Source organism: Lagenorhynchus albirostris, chromosome 1, assembly GCF_949774975.1.
Source record: "Lagenorhynchus albirostris chromosome 1, mLagAlb1.1, whole genome shotgun sequence".
NCBI lineage: Eukaryota > Metazoa > Chordata > Mammalia > Artiodactyla > Delphinidae > Lagenorhynchus > Lagenorhynchus albirostris.
This window is the reverse complement of record NC_083095.1, coordinates 76,130,924-76,152,944: the sequence shown is the minus strand read 5'-3', so window position 1 is coordinate 76,152,944 and position 22,021 is coordinate 76,130,924. Positions and strand designations below refer to the sequence as shown.

At 52.4% G+C, this 22,021-nt stretch overlaps 2 protein-coding genes across 17 annotated transcripts; one reads left to right on the top strand and one right to left on the bottom strand.

Annotated features, from left to right (window-relative positions):
* Nucleotides 1-48: 48 nt before the first annotated feature.
* Nucleotides 49-21,445, top strand: TPPP2 (tubulin polymerization promoting protein family member 2). Of its 13 annotated transcripts, none has more exons than XM_060146458.1 (6): nucleotides 15,374-15,492; nucleotides 16,158-16,300; nucleotides 18,368-19,036; nucleotides 19,836-20,014; nucleotides 20,217-20,370; nucleotides 21,175-21,445. In XM_060146458.1, the coding sequence occupies exons 3-6, from the start codon at nucleotides 19,016-19,018 to the stop codon at nucleotides 21,361-21,363; spliced, it is 543 nt and encodes a 180-aa protein (XP_060002441.1). In that variant the 5' UTR covers nucleotides 15,374-15,492; nucleotides 16,158-16,300; nucleotides 18,368-19,015; the 3' UTR covers nucleotides 21,364-21,445. The 13 variants fall into 13 exon arrangements, with proteins under 13 accessions (XP_060002506.1, XP_060002484.1, XP_060002480.1 ...); XM_060146450.1 differs by having other exon boundaries at nucleotides 15,411-15,492; nucleotides 16,118-16,300; XM_060146467.1 differs by lacking the exon at nucleotides 16,158-16,300 and having other exon boundaries at nucleotides 15,395-15,492.
* Nucleotides 6,359-15,135, bottom strand: NDRG2 (NDRG family member 2). 4 transcript variants are annotated; one of them, XM_060146416.1, is made up of 17 exons: nucleotides 15,047-15,135; nucleotides 13,344-13,410; nucleotides 12,536-12,616; nucleotides 12,153-12,194; nucleotides 11,656-11,761; nucleotides 11,305-11,425; nucleotides 11,060-11,122; nucleotides 10,038-10,098; nucleotides 9,750-9,836; nucleotides 9,500-9,556; nucleotides 9,231-9,334; nucleotides 8,723-8,767; nucleotides 8,373-8,424; nucleotides 8,085-8,132; nucleotides 7,797-7,832; nucleotides 7,592-7,643; nucleotides 6,359-7,349 (listed from the first exon to the last, which is right to left on the bottom strand). In XM_060146416.1, exons 3-17 carry the CDS (start codon nucleotides 12,608-12,610, stop codon nucleotides 7,183-7,185), a joined length of 1,116 nt encoding a protein of 371 aa, XP_060002399.1. In that variant the 5' UTR covers nucleotides 12,611-12,616; nucleotides 13,344-13,410; nucleotides 15,047-15,135; the 3' UTR covers nucleotides 6,359-7,182. The 4 variants fall into 4 exon arrangements, with proteins under 4 accessions (XP_060002399.1, XP_060002403.1, XP_060002410.1 ...); XM_060146420.1 differs by lacking the exon at nucleotides 15,047-15,135 and adding an exon at nucleotides 14,408-14,478; XM_060146427.1 differs by lacking the exon at nucleotides 12,153-12,194.
* Nucleotides 21,446-22,021: the final 576 nt, after the last annotated feature.

The window sequence follows — 22,021 nt, the reverse complement described above, 5'->3', positions numbered from 1 at the left end:
CTTCATTTCTCCGGGTTGCCTAGGAGGTACCTGGTACAGGAGGTGGTGGAGTGGAGAGCGGGAAGGGTGAGTGTGGGATGCAGTCTTCTTTTCTGGAATTGGGCCCCCAGCCATTCTGTCAGTTGCAGGCCATGCCTCTCGAGACATGGGAGCGTTGCTGAAATTCCAACGACCTACTACCACCTTATGTACAGGGGTTGAGAAACTGAGCCAGAGTTCCCAGCATTTAGAGAGAAGAGGTTAAAAAACAGAAACCACAGGGATCTAGATTTTTTTCCTATGCTAACCACACCCACCCCACTCCCAGTCTCCCACAAAGTGTCCAACAGACTCTTGAGATAAGGCTAAATGGAGCCTATTTCCATCTGGTTCCTACGTTTCACGCTGAGCCCTGTGTGGCTTCAGGGCCACTCTTGCTCTCCCTCCAGCTGCCTTGTGCTGAGGGATTAAGAAGCAGTGTGCTTGGAGAGGGAGAAAGGCAGCAGAGAAATGCCTGGGGTGATCGCTTGGCTCTGCCACGACTTAGCGCTTTTCCTTCTGCATGCCTGACCTGCCGCTAGGGCTCCAGCCCCTCCCTGCTGGACAGTTTGCCTTTCAGTTGAGTAACTCCCACAATGTGTTGCTTCTCTTAAAAGCTGCTAAGGACATATACATTATGTGCAACTGAGGAGGAGCAGGGTGGCTGTTGCCCAGCCCCTGACCCACGAGATGGAGGAATATATCAGACTTAATGGAGAAACTGGGAAAGAGAAGGTGTGCCCTGTGAGCTCAACAGCTTACCACTTTGCCCCTTCTCATATTTTCGGTGTGGAAGCCCAAGTGGCCTTAACATGGACAAGGTCTCCTGAGTTTCATTCTTGTCTCAGTCTGTCTTCTGTCCATCCCATTCCCCTCCCCATAAATTAAGATACACAAACCTCCTCACCAGCCCAGCGTACACACACAGGGATCAGTGAGAAGGCAAGCTTCAGGCAAAGCTAAATAAAAATGTCTGACATGGGAAATAATTTCCCGGAAGCACCATCCTATTCCATTTTCCCTTCAGTATTAAATGCTCTCACATGGAATACACTCACAGGTAGTAATAATAGAATTTCTACATTGAGCACCTGGCACTGCGCTATTGCTTTCACATACATTATCTCCCCTTCCCAACCCTGCCAGGTAGATCTTATCCCTGTTAAGTCTAGGGAAGTGCATTTAGAAAAGTGAAATGACTTGATAGCTAGCTGGGGTTCAAACCCGTGTTTCTGTGATTCTAAGAAAAGCTCAAGATGTAGATTCCCTTCTTCCTTACCTTTCCCTCCCCATCTTCTTCGTTAGGGTCTCATAAGAAAGCAGAGAACACATTGGATAAGTGAGGCAAGTTTAATAAAGGGAGTATATAGAAAGGTGTGGGCAGGGCTTAGAGCAACAAGGGATGGTGTAATTCCCTGGGGCTGCATAATAATGCTGTTACCTAGGCTGAACAGAGGGAGCAGTTACCAGAAACTAGAGGGCCATCCAGTAAGAGGTGTGGCCTTGGTGCAGGGATGCAAGCAACCTGCAGGGACTTGACCAGGAGGAAGCCAGAGGAATACCCTCACTCTCCTTCTACTCTCTGACCTACTGCCAACGTCTCCTGTCGGCCATACCCAAACCAAGAATGAAAGAAGCCAAACCAAAGAAGCCAAGGACGAAAATGTCTGTTGGTGCACTGCAGACAGGTTAGCCTTGTGAGGTGCAGATCCTAAAGAAGTCTGGGGAGGCAAACAGAAGACGTCCCACACACCATCGATTCTCTGCTGCTTTCAACTCCAGTGATCTTGCCCAGACTTTGGAAGGAGAAATTGGGAAGGACATGATTATATGGAAGTTAAAGAGCTATTTCTGGTACAGAGGGTTTGTATGACTATAGAAAGGAGGCTTGAGGAGAAGCACATTAGATTCCGAGGCTCGGGCTTCCCTGGTGGCGCAGTGGTTGAGAGTCCGCCTGCCGATGCAGGGGACACGGGTTCGTGCCCCGGTCCGGGAAGATCCCACATGCCGCGGAGCGGCTGGGCCCGTGAGCCATGGCCGCTGAGCCTGCGCGTCCGGAGCCTGTGCTCCGCAACGGGAGAGGCTACAACAGTGAGAGGCTCGCGTAACGCAAAAAAAAAAAAACCAGATTCCGAGGCTCTTCACATGTTTCTGGGTCACTGATGCTATCAGCATTTGAGGTCAGTGAGCAGAGGCTGGAGATTTCAAGCACGGGTGGGTCATGCATTTTTTGCCCCCTCCCATCCCAGGGGCCTGTAGATTCCCCTGTAGCCTCTGCTTTCAGCCATCCTTCCAATGACCATTTCCTTTTCCTTTCCCAAGATCCTTACCAACCAGGACTGGAACCATCTTTAGTTTGAACTATATTGTATCGAGAGCTAAACTAGAGCTAGGGAATGCTGCAGAGAGAGAACATCAGGTTCAGAAAAAGGAACAATCTTGATCATTTTCGAAAGCTCTGAATCCCCAGCAAGGAGCCAGAGAGGGCTCTAAGGGAGCGGAAGATGAACGTGATTTCTGAATGAGCTGGAAATGAGGAAGAATGGAATAAGAACAGGCATGAGAACCATAGGACAGGAGGGACAGCTGAGCCAGCTGGGGCATGGTGACTAGAAGCCAGATTCAGGAGTGAACCTTGATTGTCTCAGCCTTGAGAGATAGGTTGTAACTGAAGGAAATTAGAATCATGAGAGTTGAAAGATAAAAATAGGAGCGAAGATATACAGGTTAGAAAAGCAGATAAGAGGGGAAGCTAGTTGGAATAGTCACAAGAGAGTTTATGTGAATCAGTTTTCAAGTCTTCTCAACTCCTGTGTCCGTTCCCCACCCCTCGTTCTCCACCCCATCTATTTTTTTTATATTTAAACAGAAACAAAAACAAAAGAATGAGACCTCCAATTGCCCTCCCGCTTTGAGCCAGCTTTCCATTTCTGCACCAATAAATGATTTTCTGAAGCAACCGCCTGGAGCTTTCCACCTTTCCTTTGCTTACAAGTTGAGGATTGGGTTTGGATATTGCAGTTGTAAGATAAGAATTTGTGAAGAAGGGGAGACGGGGAACAGCATCAAAGGGAAACCAGAGTTTTGTGAATACCCCAGAGCCAGGCAGGAGGCCAGTTAGAGAACACACGTCAACAAGATACACCCAGGAACAAAAACCAAAGAGCTCCAGACTAATTCTTAGGAGACAATTCATGCCACTTCGCCCTCCCCTGAACGACAGCTTTCCAGTGTCTTGTCTCCCTCACCAGAGGAAACGGTCCCTGGCTCTGGGTGACAGGGTACAAGAAACAGCTGCCAGATTTGGAGTGGGCTGGTACGTGTGAGTGTGCCGACCGGCCAGATACCCTCACATTCCCCCCACTGACCTGAGGAGGAGCCCATGGTTACTAGCAAAGGTGAAGCCAAAGGGGTGCAGACAGGGGTTATGCCCACCCCCAGTCTGTGGGGATGCTTAAGGACTAAATCTAAAGACGCCAGTTGTCAATGCTTTCCTTTTTATTTCAGTTTTATTCTGAGTTACTGTCTTTAGACTCACTGAATGTCAAAAACAGAAAGCATTCTACTTTTACTGTATATTTATCCAACTGGCCGAAAATTCTGATGTTGGTGAGGAGAAAGTGTGCAAACGACTACATTGTTCTGGGCATGGTTTACCCTGACCACACCCCTGGCCTCTGGTCAGAATAGACTCTCACTTTCCAGTTAGTCCTAAAATCTCTCTAGAAAGGTCATGTCTCCCACTTTGGCTTTTCCCTATTAGAGGAGTACTCATTAAAGCTTAACATCTATCCCTCCTGCTGTAGTTTCACTGCTTTGTGTGTTCCTTTAGAGAATCACCCTTTAATATCTCTTTATGAGTTCCAGAATTTTCAAGCTGACAACCCAAGGCTCTCATGACCGTGTTCCTCTAGTTTTAATCTCCTTCCCATAGCACCGTTGCTTAGCTATCTTGGGCTTCTGTTCCTAAAGTCAGGGAAACATTCCTTGAAAATGAGAGGAAGGGAGAAACAGAGTCCTAAGCCTGAAGCCGAGACAAAAGGGCGGTAGTTTGCGGTTCAACATCTGTGAAGTCGCCCCACCTCTCCTCTGAGCCTCTGAGCTCCGATCTTGAGAATGGGCAGGAGCCACAGACCACTGCTGACCATGGTATCAGGCCCTCCCGCCATAGCTACTGCTAGAATCACAAAGAACAGTGGGGGACTCAGGAAGGGACCTGGGAGCTGGGGAAAGTTAGGAAGAACCATGCCAACCACAGGGGGGCACTGAATCCCCATGGGCTAGCCTGGAGTGTGCAGGACCAGCAAAGTAGAGAGGTCAGTCAAGGACAGCAAAGCCCTTCTCCCTTGCTCCCAGCAGACAGCATCTCTCCCTCTACCTAACTCTTGGGTTTCTTATAGATGCAGAGGCATCTGTAGGAGAGAGAGACACACAGTCACCACCCATTTCACACACATCCTCCATGACAGATACATACACACGCTCTCTCCTATGTACGCACAACTGTAATTTACTCCCTCTTGCAGAGCTTACCTTAACAGGGCTTCCCTGGTGGCGCAGTGGTTGAGAGTCCGCCTATCGATGCAGGGTACGTGGGTTCGTGCCCGGTCCGGGAGGGTCCCACATGCCGCGGAACTGCTGGGCCCGTGAGCCATGGCCGCTGAGCCTGTGCATCTGGAGCCTGTGCTCCGCAACGGGAGAGGCCACAACGGTGAGAGGCCCGTGTACCTCAAAAAAAAAAAAATTGAAAAAAAAAAAAGATTACCCTAACAGTGTTATCTTTTCAGGCAAATGTACCGAGAGGACCTGCCTTCCCTTCCATAACGAGCAACAGCAGCTATTGCCGGTCAAGGCTGTGAGTTCTTTGCCTTTTCCTCATGTTTATCTAGGAGCTGTTTGGTCCACTGAGTCCAATGATGCTGTTTCTTTTCTTTAGTGTGGCATTTAAGCACTGCTTGCTGTCTGCCCTGTGTGTGGTTAGCCAACACCCTCACCATCAATAACTAGCTCTATAACTTGTATAACTCTGCTGGTCACCTAATACTGCCCCCTTCTGCTCCTGGCCTACTGTATTTAAAATAGACTTGGTCCTGGGAGAGAGAGTGAGGAAAAGCTCAAGGTTCAAGAACATATTCCATGCTCCACTTTTATGCCAGTGTGTTGGCACCAGACACCAAGCTGCATTAGTCCTCAGCTCAGTTCCACTGACGAAACTGCCTGTGGGGTTTCTATAAGGCAGTCTGGCAAATGACCTTGTAATAGTCTACCCACAATCCTCTTGCCAATAATGCTATATGGTTCCGTCTCATTTTTACTTCATTATTATTTTTTTAAGTGTTGGGTGTTCGTTGCTGTGCACGGGCTTTCTCTAGTTGCAGTGAGCGGGGGCTACTCTTCATTGTGGTGCGCAGGCTTCTCATTGCAGTGGCTTCTCTTGTTGCGGAGCACAGGCCCTAGGCATGTAAGCTTCAGTAGTTGTGGCACGTGGACTCAGTAGTCGTGGTTCACGGGCTCTAGAGTGCAGTCTCAGTAGTTGTGGCACACAGGCTTAGTTGCTCCGCGGCACGTGGGATCTTCTCAGACCAAGGCTCGAACCCGTGTCCCCTGCATTGGCAGGCGGATTCTTAGCCACTGCTCCACAAGGGAAGCCCTCATTTATACTTCTTGTGCCCCAAGAGCCCAAGAATCAGCCTGCATCAGCCACGAAATATCTGAAGTCCTCTTGATTGTTCATACTTGAAAAGCTTCTCAGAGAATCACAAACATAGTCTAATTAACTCCCTGATTCAAAGGAGAGATTTCTGAGAGGAAGTCTTTTTTTTTTGGCTGTGACTCTCCTGAAGGAGTCTTCCTATTGGGATCAACTGTGAGCAACCCATCGCCTCTAGCAACTGCATGAGGCCTGGTCTACTGATTGTATCGAACCGTCTAAAATGGAATCTGGTGACCCTAGGGAGGATCCTGCCGGAAAATGAGTCACGAGATGTCCTTGAACACTTAGTCAGCTTTCTACACTTCCTTCTTTAAGATCATGATGTTGGTGACGTCTCTGAAATCCTGTGGCATTTCTCAATGGTCCATTCCACAGATATGAAGTATCCTAAGATCTGAGTAGCTCCTCCCACCCCAAACTTGAAAATACTATCAATATGGAGGACAATACCATCCTATTGGAATAGGGACCAGTAACTATGAGGTCACATTTTGTGGTGTGTCTATGCTATATATGCCCTCTCCCATGGTTTTTGTCACTTTGAGAAGAGAATGTGAGAGCTGGGCAGGGAGAGGGCAGGAAAGGGGCATGAGGCAGGCATACTCAGACAAAGAAGAAGAATGGAACTCGGATTCCTCTACAGTTTATTGTTACAGCAGAAGTTGTGGGAGACAGGAGGGCGCCCCCCACACATAACGCACGGTGGTCAGAGCCCCAAGGCAGCCCTTCCCACCGCGATGCCAAACCCCAAGCAGCCCTGCCCAGCTTGGCTCCCTCCCCGCCTCCCACTCTAGACACACACTGTCTAGACAGCTACCAAAGTTAGAGCAGCCAATGGCCCCAGCCCCCTTCCTATTGCCCAGCTCCAATCCTTCTGTCACACTTGTTCACTGCCCACCACTTCCCATTCCAGCTTCCATTTCCACACTGAATGTTTCTGTCACATCCTGAGGACCACGAACCCATAAGCAGTTCTCCCGACACACATTCATTTAGGCCCATGCCCTTCAGTAGTCTGAAGGGTTCATGAGAAGCCATATCAGCTTTGGTGAGTGGTACCCCGGCCGCGAGCCCCCGACTCTTGCAATATGGCAAAAGGAGGCAGAGTCTGGAGGAGATGCCACGGACAACTACAACAACCTCTCATCCCTTAGCTACAGACACCCAGAGTGGGGAGAGGGGATACGTGCCTTCTCTGCCTTAACACCATGATGGAGGGGGGTCATTTAGGGGTCTGGGTCCCTAAGAGATATTAGGACATCTCTCCCAGGAGCTGAGGGGAATCACAGGTTAGAGGTCAAGGTTAGGGTAGCAATCAAAGATCAAGTTCCTCTCCACACACGATCTGCCCCGCTTCCCTTGCTCACTCTGGCCCAGTGCCCTACGCACCTCCCAGGTTAGTGCTGGGGGAGATGAGGGCTGGGTCCTACACCCAGGGCAACAAGGGTCATTCAACAGGAGACCTCCATGGTGTGCCCTGGGGGCCCTGAAGGGAGAGGCCCAGACTCGCTGCTCTGGGACAGGGTGCGAGAACGGGATCGGTTGCCATCCAGGGATGCGGCACTGGTCAGGGAGGCTGTGCGAGACCGGGACAGGCGAGTCATGCATGACGAGGCCACTGTGGAGACAGGAGGAGAAGCAGGCAGTCAGAGAGGAGAGGGGAAGAGAGGCTGGGAACTCAGAGTGGGGTGCCTGGCTGGAGATGAGAGTTATAGATGGAGCCGGGGGTCAATGAGCTTGATTTTGCAGATGGTTGTAAATCCAGGAATAAGCCTAAATGGGTTGCTCCCCTCAGCGCCCCTCCCTCCTCCTGTGCCAACACCCCTTGTCCTCATGACAGCCTCTGACCCACATACTCACTATAGCCCATGCCTTGCAGGAAGTACTTGAAGGCCTCGGTCAGCTTGCCTGGCTGTAAAAGTAAAACGAGGAGAGGGAGACAGCGAGGGGAGGTTAGAAGCTGAGCTAGAGCTCACGGCCGTGGCACGTTAGAGACGGGGTGTGTGGCAAAGGCTATCGTTCAGGGCCACTAATATCCCACCCCACAGATGGCAGGGGTACTCACCTGAGTCAGCTGGGGCTGACCTCCGGAGTCAGCCATCTGTTCAGGAGACAGCCATCCAGAAAAAGTGATACACACATAAATAAAAAGCCACGCCGAGAGGTAGAAGAGGGTCTCTCTTCCCCAGGTTCCCCACTCCAGGCCTTTAGGGTGTTTTTTATTTTTTTTTACTCCACCCACCCACTTGCTCCCATGTAGGACCCTGGAAGCCTAGCAGCTGGATGTAGAGAGGATCTATGGCTCTGGACAGGGGGCCAGGAGTCAGGCTGGGCGTGGAGTACGGTTACTGACCTTGAGGAAAGAAGTCTGGGTGGGGTCCAGTTTTGAGTTACATTCCACCTGAAGTAAGGAAGAGGCTGAATAAATGAGGCCACACTCCCTGTGGCCCCTCTCAAACAAGGAACCCAGGGACCCAGACCCAGTTTCTTTCTTATCAGCCCCCTACCCATCTCCTTCTTACCAGGAATCAAACTCTTATGCCCCAAAGTTGCTCTCCCTGTCCCAAACAGAGCTTGCCTCTTGGCAAGACAGCCCTCTGACTGCCACCCTCCCTCACCCACCCCAAGATTCCCTACTGACCACTGCATCTTCATGGGGTGCTTGGTCTCCTACCACCAGCATCACAGGGCACCTAGAGGCATAGTGTCGAGGAGTCGGCGGTGAGCCCCTGGCACTCCCTCCCCCGTCTTCTCCCAGAAGAGCAGCTGGAAGATGTTGGCTCCAAAGAGGAAACAGCCTTTTGAACCTCACTGACCCCACTAACAGGGTTCAAAGTGGTAAGACCTAGAGGGTCGTGATTTGCTAAATAGGATGGAGCGGGGGGGCAGGTGACAAGAAAATTCCCTGGCAAAAGACTCTCCTTCTAAAGGATGGAAGCACCTAGGGAAGATCCAGGGAGAGAGGCAAAGCTTTATCCCTTAAAGTCTTACTTGAGGGTGATATCGCTTCCACGCTCAAAGTTCAGGTCTCGGCGACTAAAGAGGGTGCAAAAGAAGAGTAGGAATTTTAGGCAAGTAGTGCTATCCATCCAGACAGAAGCCAGGTCCCCCGTGAGGAAGTTATCTTCCTCCCCAAAATTAGAGTCAAATATTGGTGATTACAGGTGGGAACTGAAGGAGAAGGTGGCAGACAGGCCTCAAGCATGAGCCCTATGGTCATTTGTGCCCAAGGTCCCTGGTCAGAGGGCAGTGAAGGGGATGAAGGGCACAAAGACACGAGATCATCTAACTTCTGCGAATCCAAAAATCTAAGGAAGTAACAGGAGCAAGGGGACCGGCTCCTCATAATTCTCCCCCCTGGGTCTGTCCTGCAGCTGCCCCAGCTCCCCACCGAATCCTGCCCGCCTTGCACGGCCTACTTCCCAGCCTCCCCTCCCCTTCTCTGTGCCTCCCATGACCCCCGTTACTGCTTCTACATTTCTCTTACATGCCCACTCACTTGTTGTAGCTGTTCCAGTACAGTTCAATGTTCTCCAGGTTGGGGGCATGTGTAATGATATTTCTATACTTTTGTATCAACTCAGAATTTCCAGACAGCTCTTCCTGAAGGAAAGAAGAGGGAGAATAATTAGGGCTGGGAAGGGAAGTCAACAGTTACTGGATGCGAAGAGGCAAGCCCTCTTCCCTCCCCAGATCCTATCCCAAGTAAGGAAGTCACCCCAAGCATTCCAGTCCCCTCTACTTCTTCCATCTTCCACAACCACTTACCTGGCTGAAAAGATGTCCAAGGATCATCTCCGGAATGGAAGAGGTGAGGCCTGTTAGCTACGTGGAAAGGGCAGGTAAGAAAGCTCAGGACATTAGGTGGAGAAAAGACCTAGGCAAAGTGACATGGCTTCTTTCCTGCTCCATCCTCCCTCCTTGAAGCTCACAGGCCAATCAGTTATGTTGTTAGAGCCTGAATGGACCCATACGGGGGAAGCCCGCCCTAGATCTCAGCGCACAGGCCCCTCCAAACCTTGTGGGCTGCCCAGTCCATCCAGCCCTTGGCATTGGGATCGATGTTGATGAGGACAAGACCCTCGACAGTATCCGGGTGGGTAAGCTGAGGGGCAGTAGAAGGAATGGAAATCAGAGGCATACATGGCCTTACCCCTCCCCGGTGAGCTCCATCCACCCCAGGCTGCACGGGGCCTGTCTCCCCACCCTCTTACGCACGTCCTCCCCCTAAACACACACTAGTAAACAATACTCTGCCTGGGCCTTGGACCTGCCTTTCCCTCGTCTGGGGTTTTTTATTTCTTACAGCATATCGCGACAGGACGTAGGCCCCAGCTCCAACACCGACTCCAATTATTGTGAAGAAACTGTGAAAGGGAAATGTAGGTCTAATGGGTCCTGGTGTCCAAAACTTTGACTCTCCAAACTCCTCACCCTCCTTCCCAAGGCCACGGGCACAAAGGACAGAAAGGGACCTTCCTTTGGGGGATGCTGTAAAAGAAGGTGCCAAGGAGCTAAAAATGGACACTGGTGGTCAGCGTCAGTCCCTGAAGTCTTCCCCCAGCTCCCTCTGGGAGAGTGAGTGTCTTGAAAAGAAACACCTGTTCGCCAACCAACCAGACACTGTTTCTTATGTAGCTGTTTGTCCATCCTCAACTTTCAGGAGCTAGTTCAACTTGTTCTGTTTTAGTTCCTGGTTCCTCTAGAGGAACTGGGAAGAAGGGAACTTGAAGCAAGATGTTAAATAAAAGATACAACTTTAGTGAACAACAGGAAGAATGGGGAGAAAGAGAGCCAAAGGGTGAACCAGAGCTGCCCAGGGCCCTGGTGCCCAGGAAAAGCCAAGCCAAGGACAGAGCCCAGCATCATCAGCACTACATGCGCAGCAAGGAGGCCTTGCCTGGTTTCTTTCTTTTCCTTCTCCCACTGCCCTCACACACAGGGTGCCGAGGGCACCAGGTGTGTGTCTGGAGGAGGCAGAGGGGGTGGGAGGGAAAGACAGGTCTGTCTGGTTCCTCGGGGGTTGTGCCACCCCCTCCTCTTTCTTCTCTAGCTTCCAGATCAGAGAAGCCCCTCCTCAGCCTGAGGCAGGGCCAGGCACACAGCTTCCTTTTCTTCTCCTCTATCCCTTAGGGCTACTCTGCTGACTCAAGTCAGTTTTCCACACCCACCCACTTCCTTTCAACAATCAGATTGGAGCGTGGAGAAGGGAGGGTACTTCTAGTCCACACAGAACTCGCCCAGGAGCCATGGTGGGCACAGGAGCTCTAAGGGCCACCTTGTGCTGGAAAGAGAACTCTGGCTTGGAGGGGTCCCCAGGCCTCTCACTTTAAGTACTGCAGGATGCAAGGGATCATGTCCGCAAGCTGGTCCAGAGATGGGTACTGATATCTGGGGAAGAAAGGAATGTTGAGGAAAATAGCAACCTGCCCTTACGGCCCCCACCTCAAGTATCCTACTCTTCCTCTCCCAGAATTACCACTCGCCCTCCCTTCCTTCTTCCCCGGTCCGATCTTCTCCATGCCTGCCATGTGCCTCACAGTCTGATGAGGAGGGAAGGAGCTAATTCTCACCCCAAAGGGAACACGGGAGCCCCCTCTTCCATTCCAGGGGCATCCACGTGAACCCGCACGAAGTTCTGAATGATTTCCTGCATATCCGCAAATTGAAACAGCGGCTGGAAGCAGGATTTATCTAAAGAGAATCCCCATCGCCCCAACAGTAGAATTAGACAGGGAAAATGTCCCCAAGTCAGAACCCACCCTCTTTCTTTCATGCCACAGTCAGGCTAGGAGAGAACTTTTCCTTGACGTGCCACATGGCTCCCTTCCCATACTGACCCTTCCCCTCACACCGACCACCGTTTTACCCTTCCCCGCAGCCTCTTCCCAGAAAGAAATGGGAGGGGAAGTGAAGGTCCTTACAGTTGAGCCCCACATCGTGGTAGGTGAGTATCGCTGGGCGTTTGGGTTTGGGGGTGCCATAGACAGTAAAAGTGATGGGGCCATAAGGTGTCTCCACAGAGTGAGTCTGCAGGAAAACAGGTCACACCATCAGGTAGGAGTTAGGCTAAGAGGAAAAGAGGCAGGGGAGGAACCTCCACAAAAGTCAGGGAGTTGAGGGGAGGCGGGGAAAGAGAGGAGACGGGAACCAAAAAATAGAAACAGGATCGGCAAGAATTCAGTTTAGGTAAAAATGACACTGGAAGATGATTTTGAGGGTGGAAAAGAATAATGAAAGATCGCAGAGCATCAGGGAACTCTGAGAAGGGAGGAGAAGGAATGAAAGGGAGAGATGGGGACAGGAAAGGACTGGAATAGAAGGAGAGGAAGCAGAGAGGTGAGAGAGCCACGTAGCGGCCCTTTCCTTCCTGGGGAGAGGACAGCCCCTCCTCCCACCTGCGGCTGCCCCAAGCTGTTACCTGTCCCTGGTCCAGGAGGATTCGGGCAGCTAACTCAGCCTCCTGGAGAAAGACACACACGGACAGATACACACAGAAACACACAGCCACGCAGAGTCAGATGGAGAGACAGATACAGATAAAGAAAGGTAGGTAAAGAGAACAACAGAGACCAAAGACAGAAAGAGATTGACAAAAAGAGACACGGAGAGGATGAAGGTTAGCGTAGTTACAGGACAGAAGCCTGGACTCTCAATTGTGGTGTATGGGGAGAGAGACGCAGGTAGACGTGGAGAAAGCAGGGGTGTGGTTAGACGGAGATCATGAATTTGGGAAGGTAAGGAGTGAGGGGGATGCCTGAAGGTCTGGAATTCGGCCCTGGGAGTCAGAGGGTCTCTGATAACCTTGGCCACCTCAGGTGTCTGCCCCGGCAACAGCGGCTTCTCCTCCGTGATCTGCACCTCCTGCAGCTCCGCCATGGTGGCCTGGCAGGGTGAGGAAACACGGAGACTGGGGAGGCTGGCTCCATACCCCCGCACCTCCTCGAACAGCTGGCTTCCTCTCTCAGCCCTGGACAATAGGGCGCAGAGGGCCCCAGGAGCTGAGGACTACTCCGGGACACAGAGAGAGCCTTTCCTGCCCCCAACTCCAGATCCAGGCAGCTGGGGAGGAGGGCTTGTGCAGGAGGGCTCAGGACACCACTTCCTTTTAGCCTGGCCATCCCCAACCCCCCTCAACACCCACACCTCCGGACCTCTCTCCCCTGTCCTGGATGGAAATACCAGAGTGGGGCAGCAGTGCAGCTCGGGTGTCCCAGGCTATATTTAGGGGCCACCCCACACTCCTAGTTAGTTAGGCAGGGGGTGAAACTCGTGGCTCAGTGACTGGGTACTCTAAAGATACTAAGGATGGGTAATGAGAGTTCACCATGGACTGTGACCTTCAACTAAAGCCCCAAAGTCAGCAGCGCAAAGGGAAAGGGGCTAAAAATGACCTGAGTAACATGACCAAGAGGGGGAGGGGGAAACAAGAAAAGAAGGACAAGGGACATCTGTGTCCAACTGACTCAGTGCCTCCCTTCCTTTCAAGACTCTTCTTCCTGACTGTGAATAAATTAGCATATATTCAATCTTTGGGACCAGGGCGAGGAGCAGAGCACCTGTGCAGACCAGCACAGTAAAGGGCCAGCAGCCTGGGGGTGGGGTCACTTACTGGGCTCCTATTGGCTGTATGCAGTGGGGTTAAGGGTCAGGGTTCTCACTCCTCCTGGCTCTGGGGTCTGAGAAAACAAGGCAATGAGGTGAATGACATGGGAGACAGACCCTGGGTCTTTTAGGGACAGAAAGCCTAAGCCAAGACCTGGACTACCTGGGTCACCAACCCTTGCCAGGTCACTAACCCTCCCCAATTTGTACCCCCAAGTCCAGTGAACAAGTCTTCCCTAGGCTTCAGCTAGAATCAGTACAGGCTGGAGGGGTCTTCGGAGCAACACAGAGAGCAGGTATCAGTCCAGGCGGGGAGCGGGGGGGGGGGGGGGTGCTGGGAGAGGAGAGAAGGAAGTGCTGATGTGGAGGAAAGAGCATGGCTTGTGTCAGAACCTCTGGATTCTAGTCCGAGGTTCTGCTGCTACCAGTGTGACCTTGGCTCAGCCTGTCACTACTCTTGCCCTCAATTTCTCATTTGCAAACTACAAGTGGGGACTAGGGGATCCCCAAGATTTTTGACAGCTCTCGAGTGAGATGGGGTAGCAGAGCACGGCTGTTTCTCTCCACTATTTAAAAAAAAATTTTTTTTAAGCCTCGTGCCTTCGCTTCTCTCCTCCACCCAGTCTCGATGTGGGTCCGCGAGTGGAGAAGGGGTGAGGCAGCGGAGAGTGAGGAGCGGTCCCACAATCTCTTCCCAGCCTGCCCCGACGACCTGCAAAGGCCGAGCGCCGGCTGGGAAGGGATGAGTAGGACAGAAGGGACTGACTGGGCCCAGCCCCCGGGACCTGTCCCTACGAGTCCCTCCGCTGCGCGTCCGCGTGGGGACTGACACGCTCGCGCGGCTGGCGCGGAGCGCCCTGGACCCCGAACACAACCTCGCGCACGCCCCAAACACGCCCTGCAGCCCGCGGAGCCTCCGCCTTTGTGCGCGGCGGCCCAGCGGCCCTCCCAGCGGGCCCCTTCCCGCGAGCCGTCATCTCCGAGGGATCGGGATCAAACCGCCCTCCACCCGCCACCGGCCCCTTCGGCGCCAGCCAGGCCCTGCGGCCCCTCGCCCGCCCTTCCCCCTACCTGCTGCCGCCACGGCCGCTTCCACCTTCACTTGCCTTTGACTCCCCGGCCAGCCCCGGCTCGGGCTCCCCACAGACCCGCCCCCGGCCCGCCCTCGCCCGCCCACGGGCCGCCGGATCCCAGCAGATCCGCCCGACCCCTTGTAAACACGCCCCCCTTCCCCCCGCCCCAGGCTGCCTGCCGCTCTGGGAGGGCCTGTGCTGGGGGCCCGAAGGGAGCTCTAAGGAAAGCAAACTGCTGGGTGCTTCCAGGCTCTGGTCCCGGCTACCCGCAACGGGGCGGCTGTGGGGTACGCGGGGATCCCTTAATCCCGCGGGGGATCCCCACGCCCGCCCGCAGCACTGCCCCCGCCCGTGACCTGGCTCTGCCTGTCGCACTCAGGCTCCTTACTTCGCCCCCAGACTCCGAGGTGGGGACGGGTAAAAGGGAGGCGAATCCAGGGCGCTGGCATCCCACGAATTTGACTCCACCCGCCCGGAAACAGAGTACTAGGTTAAGGGAGGATCGCTGCTGAGGAGGCGGGGGTCTCGCCCGCTGGGAGGGGAAGGTGTGCCTGCGCGGACTGGGCGGTGGGGGCTGGAGGTGGGAGCGTCGAGGGCGCAGGAGTTCCAGCTCGGGGGCTCCCAGGGCCCTTGGTACCTCCTCTCTCTCCGCAGTGTCCCGACGCCTTCTCTCCGGCCGCTCCCTGAGGAGTTGGAAAACAAGGCGGGGAGGGGGGTACGGGGAGTGCGGGGGGCTGCTATAAATAGAGGGAGATCGCGGGAGCGGGGGGGGGGGGGCGGGGAGAGGATGGCCAACGGGGACTCCCGGGTCAAGGCCCCAAGGGGGGGGCGGAGGAGGGGCCAGGGACCCCCAGGGGTTCTGACTCTTGGGTAAACAGGCGCAGGGGTGGAGTTAACTCTGTGGAGGTGGAGTGGGGGCTTGGGGAGGACGCAGTGTCCTGGGCTGGGACCCAAGAGACCCTGTGGCTTCCGAGCTAACCCCTTCTAGTCTGGCCCAGAGGACGGTGAGGCCAGCTCGGCCCGGCGGAATCGCATCGCCCAGGCGCTGGTTTCTCAGGCACTGCTGCGTCTCTCAGGGCCTGGGTGGGTTTGACGTCCTGGACCCCTCACTCGCCCTGCCCTCCCCCCACTTATATGCACCCTCCCTGTGCCCCTAAGAGGAAATCCACCCAGAAGGGGATCGTTATGTGGCTAAAGGGATTCAAAGTTGTCTTAGACAAAAGGACACCAGACTGAATTTCTCCCCACCTGCACCCTTTCCAGGCCCCCTCCCCCCCTGAGGTCCCCACCCTATCCTCCTTCAGCCTGGCTCCCGAGTTGCCATTTCGGGGGCTGGGCCCCAGGCCAGTTGGGAACAATGGCCAATGGAACTGGAGCTGCCAACTGCAACACCAGCTCAGACTGCCCCCACCAAGACCCCCAAATTGCCTGCCCCCTCCTGCCTGGGAACTGCCCACCACCACCACCCTCACCACTCACGACCCAATCCCATCCAAGGAACATCAATGCCCCTTTCATCCCCACTTGGCAGGGTCTATTGGAAAGGAGGGCCCAAGAGGGAGGAGGTGACCCAGAGTAGAACCGGTCAGGATCAAGCCCAGCTTTCAGCAGCCCCACATCTAAAGGATCTCCCCTAGATCCCCCAATTTGGAGCACCCAAGCTTTCCTCCATTCCTTTCCCCCACTCCCTTCATAACTATTTACCCAGAAACTGGCACAGAAGCTGGGTACCCTGGCTCCTCTCCTAGTCCCCTCTCCCCTCTGGATGTCATATTAACACTCTCCCGGCCAAGGAAAAGCCTGCTGGAATTGGGACTGTAGATAAAGATGCATACGACAGAAGAGAGATTTCTCCAGCCCGACTGCAACTGGGGGAGAAAGAGAGCCTAGGGTGAGAGCTTCTGCCGGCAGCCTCCTCTGATGTGTCTAAAGTAGTGTTACTTGGAGTGGGGGAGGGAAGGACCTGGAGGTTCCAGCATCTAAATTCGTCTCTGGGTCAGGATGACTCAGGGGGAACCTGATAAGGGGCCAACGCAGGGGCGTAGGGCAGACAGGAGTTGGGAAATTTCCACTGGGATCTGTTTGCGTCCTAGGCTTGGGGTCTCAGCCTGCCACAGGCAGTAATGAGGCTGCTTCTGATCTAAGATGGGGTTCCTCCTTGTCAGGGCAGGTCTCAGCCTGGCCCAGTGTCAGTGGCCCAACAAGAATACTTCTGTCTCTAATTTCCTTCTCTTGGGCCAGAAGCAGCTTCAAACTATACCTTCCAGTAAGCCACAGTTTTAAGTACCTGCTCCATACAAGCCACTGTTATAGATGAAATTCAAAGAAGTGTGATGTCTAGTCATACCCTCTCTAGAGCATAGGATCCAGTAGTTGAGTGAAGGTATAAAGATAGAAAAAATTAAGAAGTGATGTAAATATAAATTAATTGTTTAGACAATAAGTCCTATAGCAATAGTTTCCCACCCTTTTCGAGTGGGAGATCAGAGATTTCCATTTCCAAATGAAGGTTTTAGAATCCCCTGATGGGGACAAACCGTGAATTCAGCAATACTTTCAAATAAATTTGTTCAGTCTTCTGATAATCGCAACATCTATGCATCTATGCACCTACATGTGCAAAGCTTATTATTTACTCAACAACCAGTCTTCTGTGTACATACAGATTGCAGAGGTCCTTGCAATAACTCAGAAACCCTTGCCTCAGGAGGCTGCAGCCCACAGGCTAGGAACCATTATCTTAGTATAATTCAGAGGAGGAAAAGGGTTGGTTTTCTTTTAAAGCAACCAGTGCTCAAGCTGTTTCATTTTGGGCTTTTTAAATGATTTTATTTTTTACTTATTTACTTTTGGCTGCGTTGGGTCTTTGTTGCTGCGCACGGGCTTTCTCTAGTTGTGGCGAGTGGTGGCTTCTCTTGTTGTGGAGCACAGGCTCTAGGCGCGCGGGCTTCAGTAGTTGTGGCTCGCGAGCTCAGTAGTTGTGGCTCACGGGCACCAGAGCGCAGTCTCGGTAGTTGTGGCGCAAGGGCTTAGCTGCTCTGTGGCATGTGGGATTTTCCCAGACCAGGGTTCGAACCTGTGTCCCCTGCAATGGCAAGTGGATTCTTAACCACTGTGCCACCAGGGAAGTCCAAGGAAAAGGGTTTTGTTCCTAGGGTAAACCCTATGAAGAGTACAACAATGGAGTACTTGAGTGGTAAGGAGGGGCATTCTATCCAGGCAGAGAGAGATCATGAAGGAAAGTTTTGGGACAGAAATACACAAGTTACTAGGATGAATTGAATAGTAGCTACTATGTGCAAGGTAATTTCCATATATTATCCCCTAATACTATATAAAGTAAGTACTATTGTTCTCACTATACAGATGAAGAAATTAAAGCTGAGAGATGTTTAGTGACTTGCCCAAGGCCACTCAGCTAGTAGATGACTTACCTAAGACTGAAATCCCCAGATTCATTCCACTCCAAGGTTATTCTCTCTCCACTAGGCTTCAGGTAGCTTCTGAAGCATATAATGATTAGGCCATTATGGCCCCAGATGAAGAGTAGTGTTGATGAAAGGTGGGTGATGTTTGGTAAGGTAGAGTGGAGCCAAGTGTGAAGGTCCTTGAATGACAGGTAAAAAGGTTTGGCATTTCAGAAAGGTTTGAAGATCCATAGAGTGTTCTTGAGTAGGAGCAATGGATAAATAATTGTTCTGTGAAAATTAATCTGATGGGGGGTTTAAAAGAGATGGATTATGGGGTGGATAGGGGTGAAGCATTTGACTTAGGAAAGAGGTCATTTAGAAGCCAGGATAATCAACTAGATATGAGATGACAGGGACTTGAATAAAGTGTGGGAGGAATAGCAATGGAAAGAAAGGAGTGGATTTGTAAGACAAGGGAGATTATAGGAATCGGTGACTGATTAGATGGGAAGGAGAGGAAAGTCACCAACCTAGTTCCTCTCTTTTAGGGGCCCTGAAGTTCGTTCATCTGTATGGTTTCCAGCCAGAGAAAAGGCCAAAGAGAAACCCCTTCTGAAAGAAGAAACAACACATTTAGAAAAAACTGAATAAAATTATAGCATTACTTTAAAAGAAAAGTCGGGGGCTGGAATTCCCTGGCGGTCCAGTGGTTACTCAGTGCCTTCACTGCCGGGGCCGGGTTCAATTCCTGGTCGGGGAACTAAGTTCCCACAAGCCATGCGACGCAGCCCAAAACAAACAAACAAAAAAGGAACATCCTTGACCTGCACAGAAAATTATCTAGAGTCTGAGGCTCAACCTCACCCTGACCCACCCAGATGTGTGACCCTCCAAGGCCCGTGCTCTTTCCACGTGGGGCCCAACTTTGGAAGCCACTTAAGCTCCTATTACACCTGGTCTGCCAAACCCAGCGGGATTCTCCATGTTGGTCACGAACCTGGGCCTGGAGACTAGAAAACAGGACAATGTTGGACTGATGTCAACCTGTTTCCATTAACTCCTTCCCTGAGCTCTCCTCAGCTTTTGTTGAGGGACAGAGCATAAGGCAATTTGATCAAGACCCAGAGGACTGGGTCAAGCGGGGCTGAAACCATGAGGGAAGCTTGATCACCTGCAGAGATCAGGAGGTTGGCAACATGCTCAATGCAGCATGCAAGGTAGGAACCTAAGAACCCCACCCCCAAAGATTAGGGCTGTAGCAAGGGCTGAAAATTATGTCACAGAAACACTGCTGAGGTCATAGAACTTCCCTCTTCTCCCCAGTCTTCCCACTGCCACATAGTCTCCCCAGCCAGCCGGCTCTCACAGATCTGCACACACTTACTTACAAAGGCTGGGAAGGGTCAGACACCATCTGGGTACTCTCAGGTACACAGAAGTGATGGGGCAGTGGGTGGTGGTGGTGATTGTTCAGTATGTAGGATCCACACTAGTATCCCTTGTACTGGGAACAGTAGGTCAGATGGGAATCAGAGGGAAGGGGGGAGGGAGGGAGAGGGAAAAGGGGGTTTGTTCCTGTTGCTGATTCTGATTTTACTTTTTTGTTTTTATAGGATTTACTCTTTTTTTTTCTTAATTAATTAATTAATTTAGGGCTGTGTTGGGTCTTCGTTTCTGTGCGAGGGCTTTCTCTAGTTGTGGCAAGCGGGGTCCACTCTTCATCGCAGTGTGCGGGCCTCTCACTGTCGCGGCCTCTCTTGTTGCGGAGCACAGGCTCCAGATGCGCAGGCTCAGTAGTTGAGGCTCACGGGCCTAGTTGCTCCGTGGCATGTGGGATCCTCCCAGACTAGGGCTCGAACCCGTGTTCCCTGCATTAGCAGGCAGATTCTCAACCACTGCGCCACCAGGGAAGCCCCTGATTTTACTTGAACCTTCATCATTATTACTCCTCAATCCTCCCTTCCCCTCCTCCCTCACCCCCGAGTCTCCCCCCATACTGTTCTCCCCCACCTCCAGTTGACCATGGCATCAGAAGCAGAAAGAACATTCCAGCGGTTTGCTGTCTTTGGAGGATCGTCAAGCAGTGGCACTGAAATGAACAACAAGAACTTCTCCAAGCTGTGCAAAGACTGTGGCATCATGGATGACAAGAAGGTCACCTCCACTGACGTGGACATCGTGTTCAGCAAAGTCAAGTAAGGGACCAGAGACGGGAGCGGGGGTTGGTGAGTAGAACTAACGAGGTGGTGGGATGCGGGAGGGCTTCTGGCACTGTGCTAGCCCCTGTCCTCAAGGCACTCAGTGTGTAGAGGCCCTGTCTGAGTAAGGGGAGGGTTGGACCTTGGAAGGTGATGAGTTCATGTTCCTGAGTTCCTGAATTTCTGTCTGACTGATCAGGGCCAAGAATGCCCGAACCATCACTTTCCAACAGTTCCAGGAAGCAATGAAAGAACTGGGCCAGAAGCAGTTCAAGGGGAAAAGCCCGGATGAAGCCCTGGAGAACATTTATAAACTCATGGAGGGCAAGGAGCCAGCTACCACCGGTGTTACTGTGAGTGAGTCTTCATTCCTGACCCCTGACCCTACTTCCCTGAGTCCCTGCTGCTCCTGTGTCCCTTCCTCCATGCCGATGTCCCTAACCCCTGCCAACAGCAGCACTGCAGGGAGATAGGGCAGAAGGCCTCTGGGCACTGTTGGTATTGAAACAGGCTTTAGAGATCATCGAGTCATTTCAGAGGTGAGGAAACTGTGAGAGGAAATGACTTACCCAAGGTCCACAGCTATTTTAATAGTAAAACTTAGACTCATTCCCAAGCGTCCAGGATCTGGGCCAGGCAACTAGGGCCTGGCGGCTTTGGGGGGACACTGAGTGCAGACGACTTGGTACCTGATCCTCACTCCTCTTCTCGCTCTTATGTAGCGTGAAATATCTGACTTCCTCCCTCTCACCCGCCCTCTGCTCCCTACTTGTCCCCTCTCTACTAAAAGCTCTTCCTATTCTAGGTTTCAAATAGGGCCTTCCCAACAGGACAGACTTTGTGTTTTAGGTCTGGGGTTGAAGTCCTCTGGCTGCAGCCTAGTCAAACTAGCTCCTCTGGAAGCAGAAAAATACACACACACACACACACCTCCCCCCACTTATTCCCATAAACCAGATTTCTTCCTCGCAAGTGGATGGTTCTTATTATAGTTCCTGCCTCCAGCTGCACCTGGGCCCTAAGCAAACAGCACCATGCCAAGGGTTGAACAAGAGCTCTGAGAACTAGTCGAACTGCTAGAAGTTCATCTCTAGAGAAGGGGCGTGACAGTGGAGGGGAAGGGAGAGGGCTCAGACGCCTCATCCTCTGGCTTGCAGAAAGCAGTGACGGTGGGAGGGGTGAGCCACCTGACGGACACCAGCAAGTACACGGGCACCCACAAGGAGCGCTTTGACCAGAGCGGCAAGGGCAAAGGCATCGCGGGACGGGAGGACGTGACTGACAACTCAGGCTACGTGAGTGGCTACAAGGGTGCTGGCAGCTATGATAAGAAGGGCAGCAACTAGGGAGTAGCGTCATCTTAGCCTGCCGGCCCTCGACCCTGCATCTTTAACACCGGGAAGCTTGGGGGACAATAAACATCTGTGTGTGCAGCAGCTCATGGGCTCTGTTTTCCACCAGGGTGAGGGAAGAGGGGCCCCTTGGTGCAGAGACAGAGAGAGGAGCTGAGAAACCCAAGGATGGGGGTTCTCAGCACCACCCCCTTTACTCTACTTGGCCTCCCCGCCATTAGGTAGCATCCCCTTCAACAGCAGCTTCTAAGAACACGGCTGAGGAATATATTTGGAGATAAGAGAGAAGCTAGATGTGGAGGCAAAAGTATTTGCTACTTGTGTTCACATAATACTGATATCCATCCCCTTCGACCTGCCAAAGGGGAGTAGAAATTCCTGATTGGAGCTAGTAGGACCCAGGTATTAGCAACTAGACCCTTCCCGGTCCCTCCACCTTCCTAATCTGTTGCAATCCATGTTTTGTTTGGGGAGAAATAGAAACCAGAGAGGGTGGGCCAAAGATCTACTTAGCCTAACTCCTGTTATGAGTTTATTCTAGAGCTGATGGGGAGGGAGAATCCATTTTCAACACCCAGCCTGGAAGTGAGTTTTACCCCACCCCACCTCCATCATGGTAGACATGGAATGGAAGATCCTACTGACTGCCAAG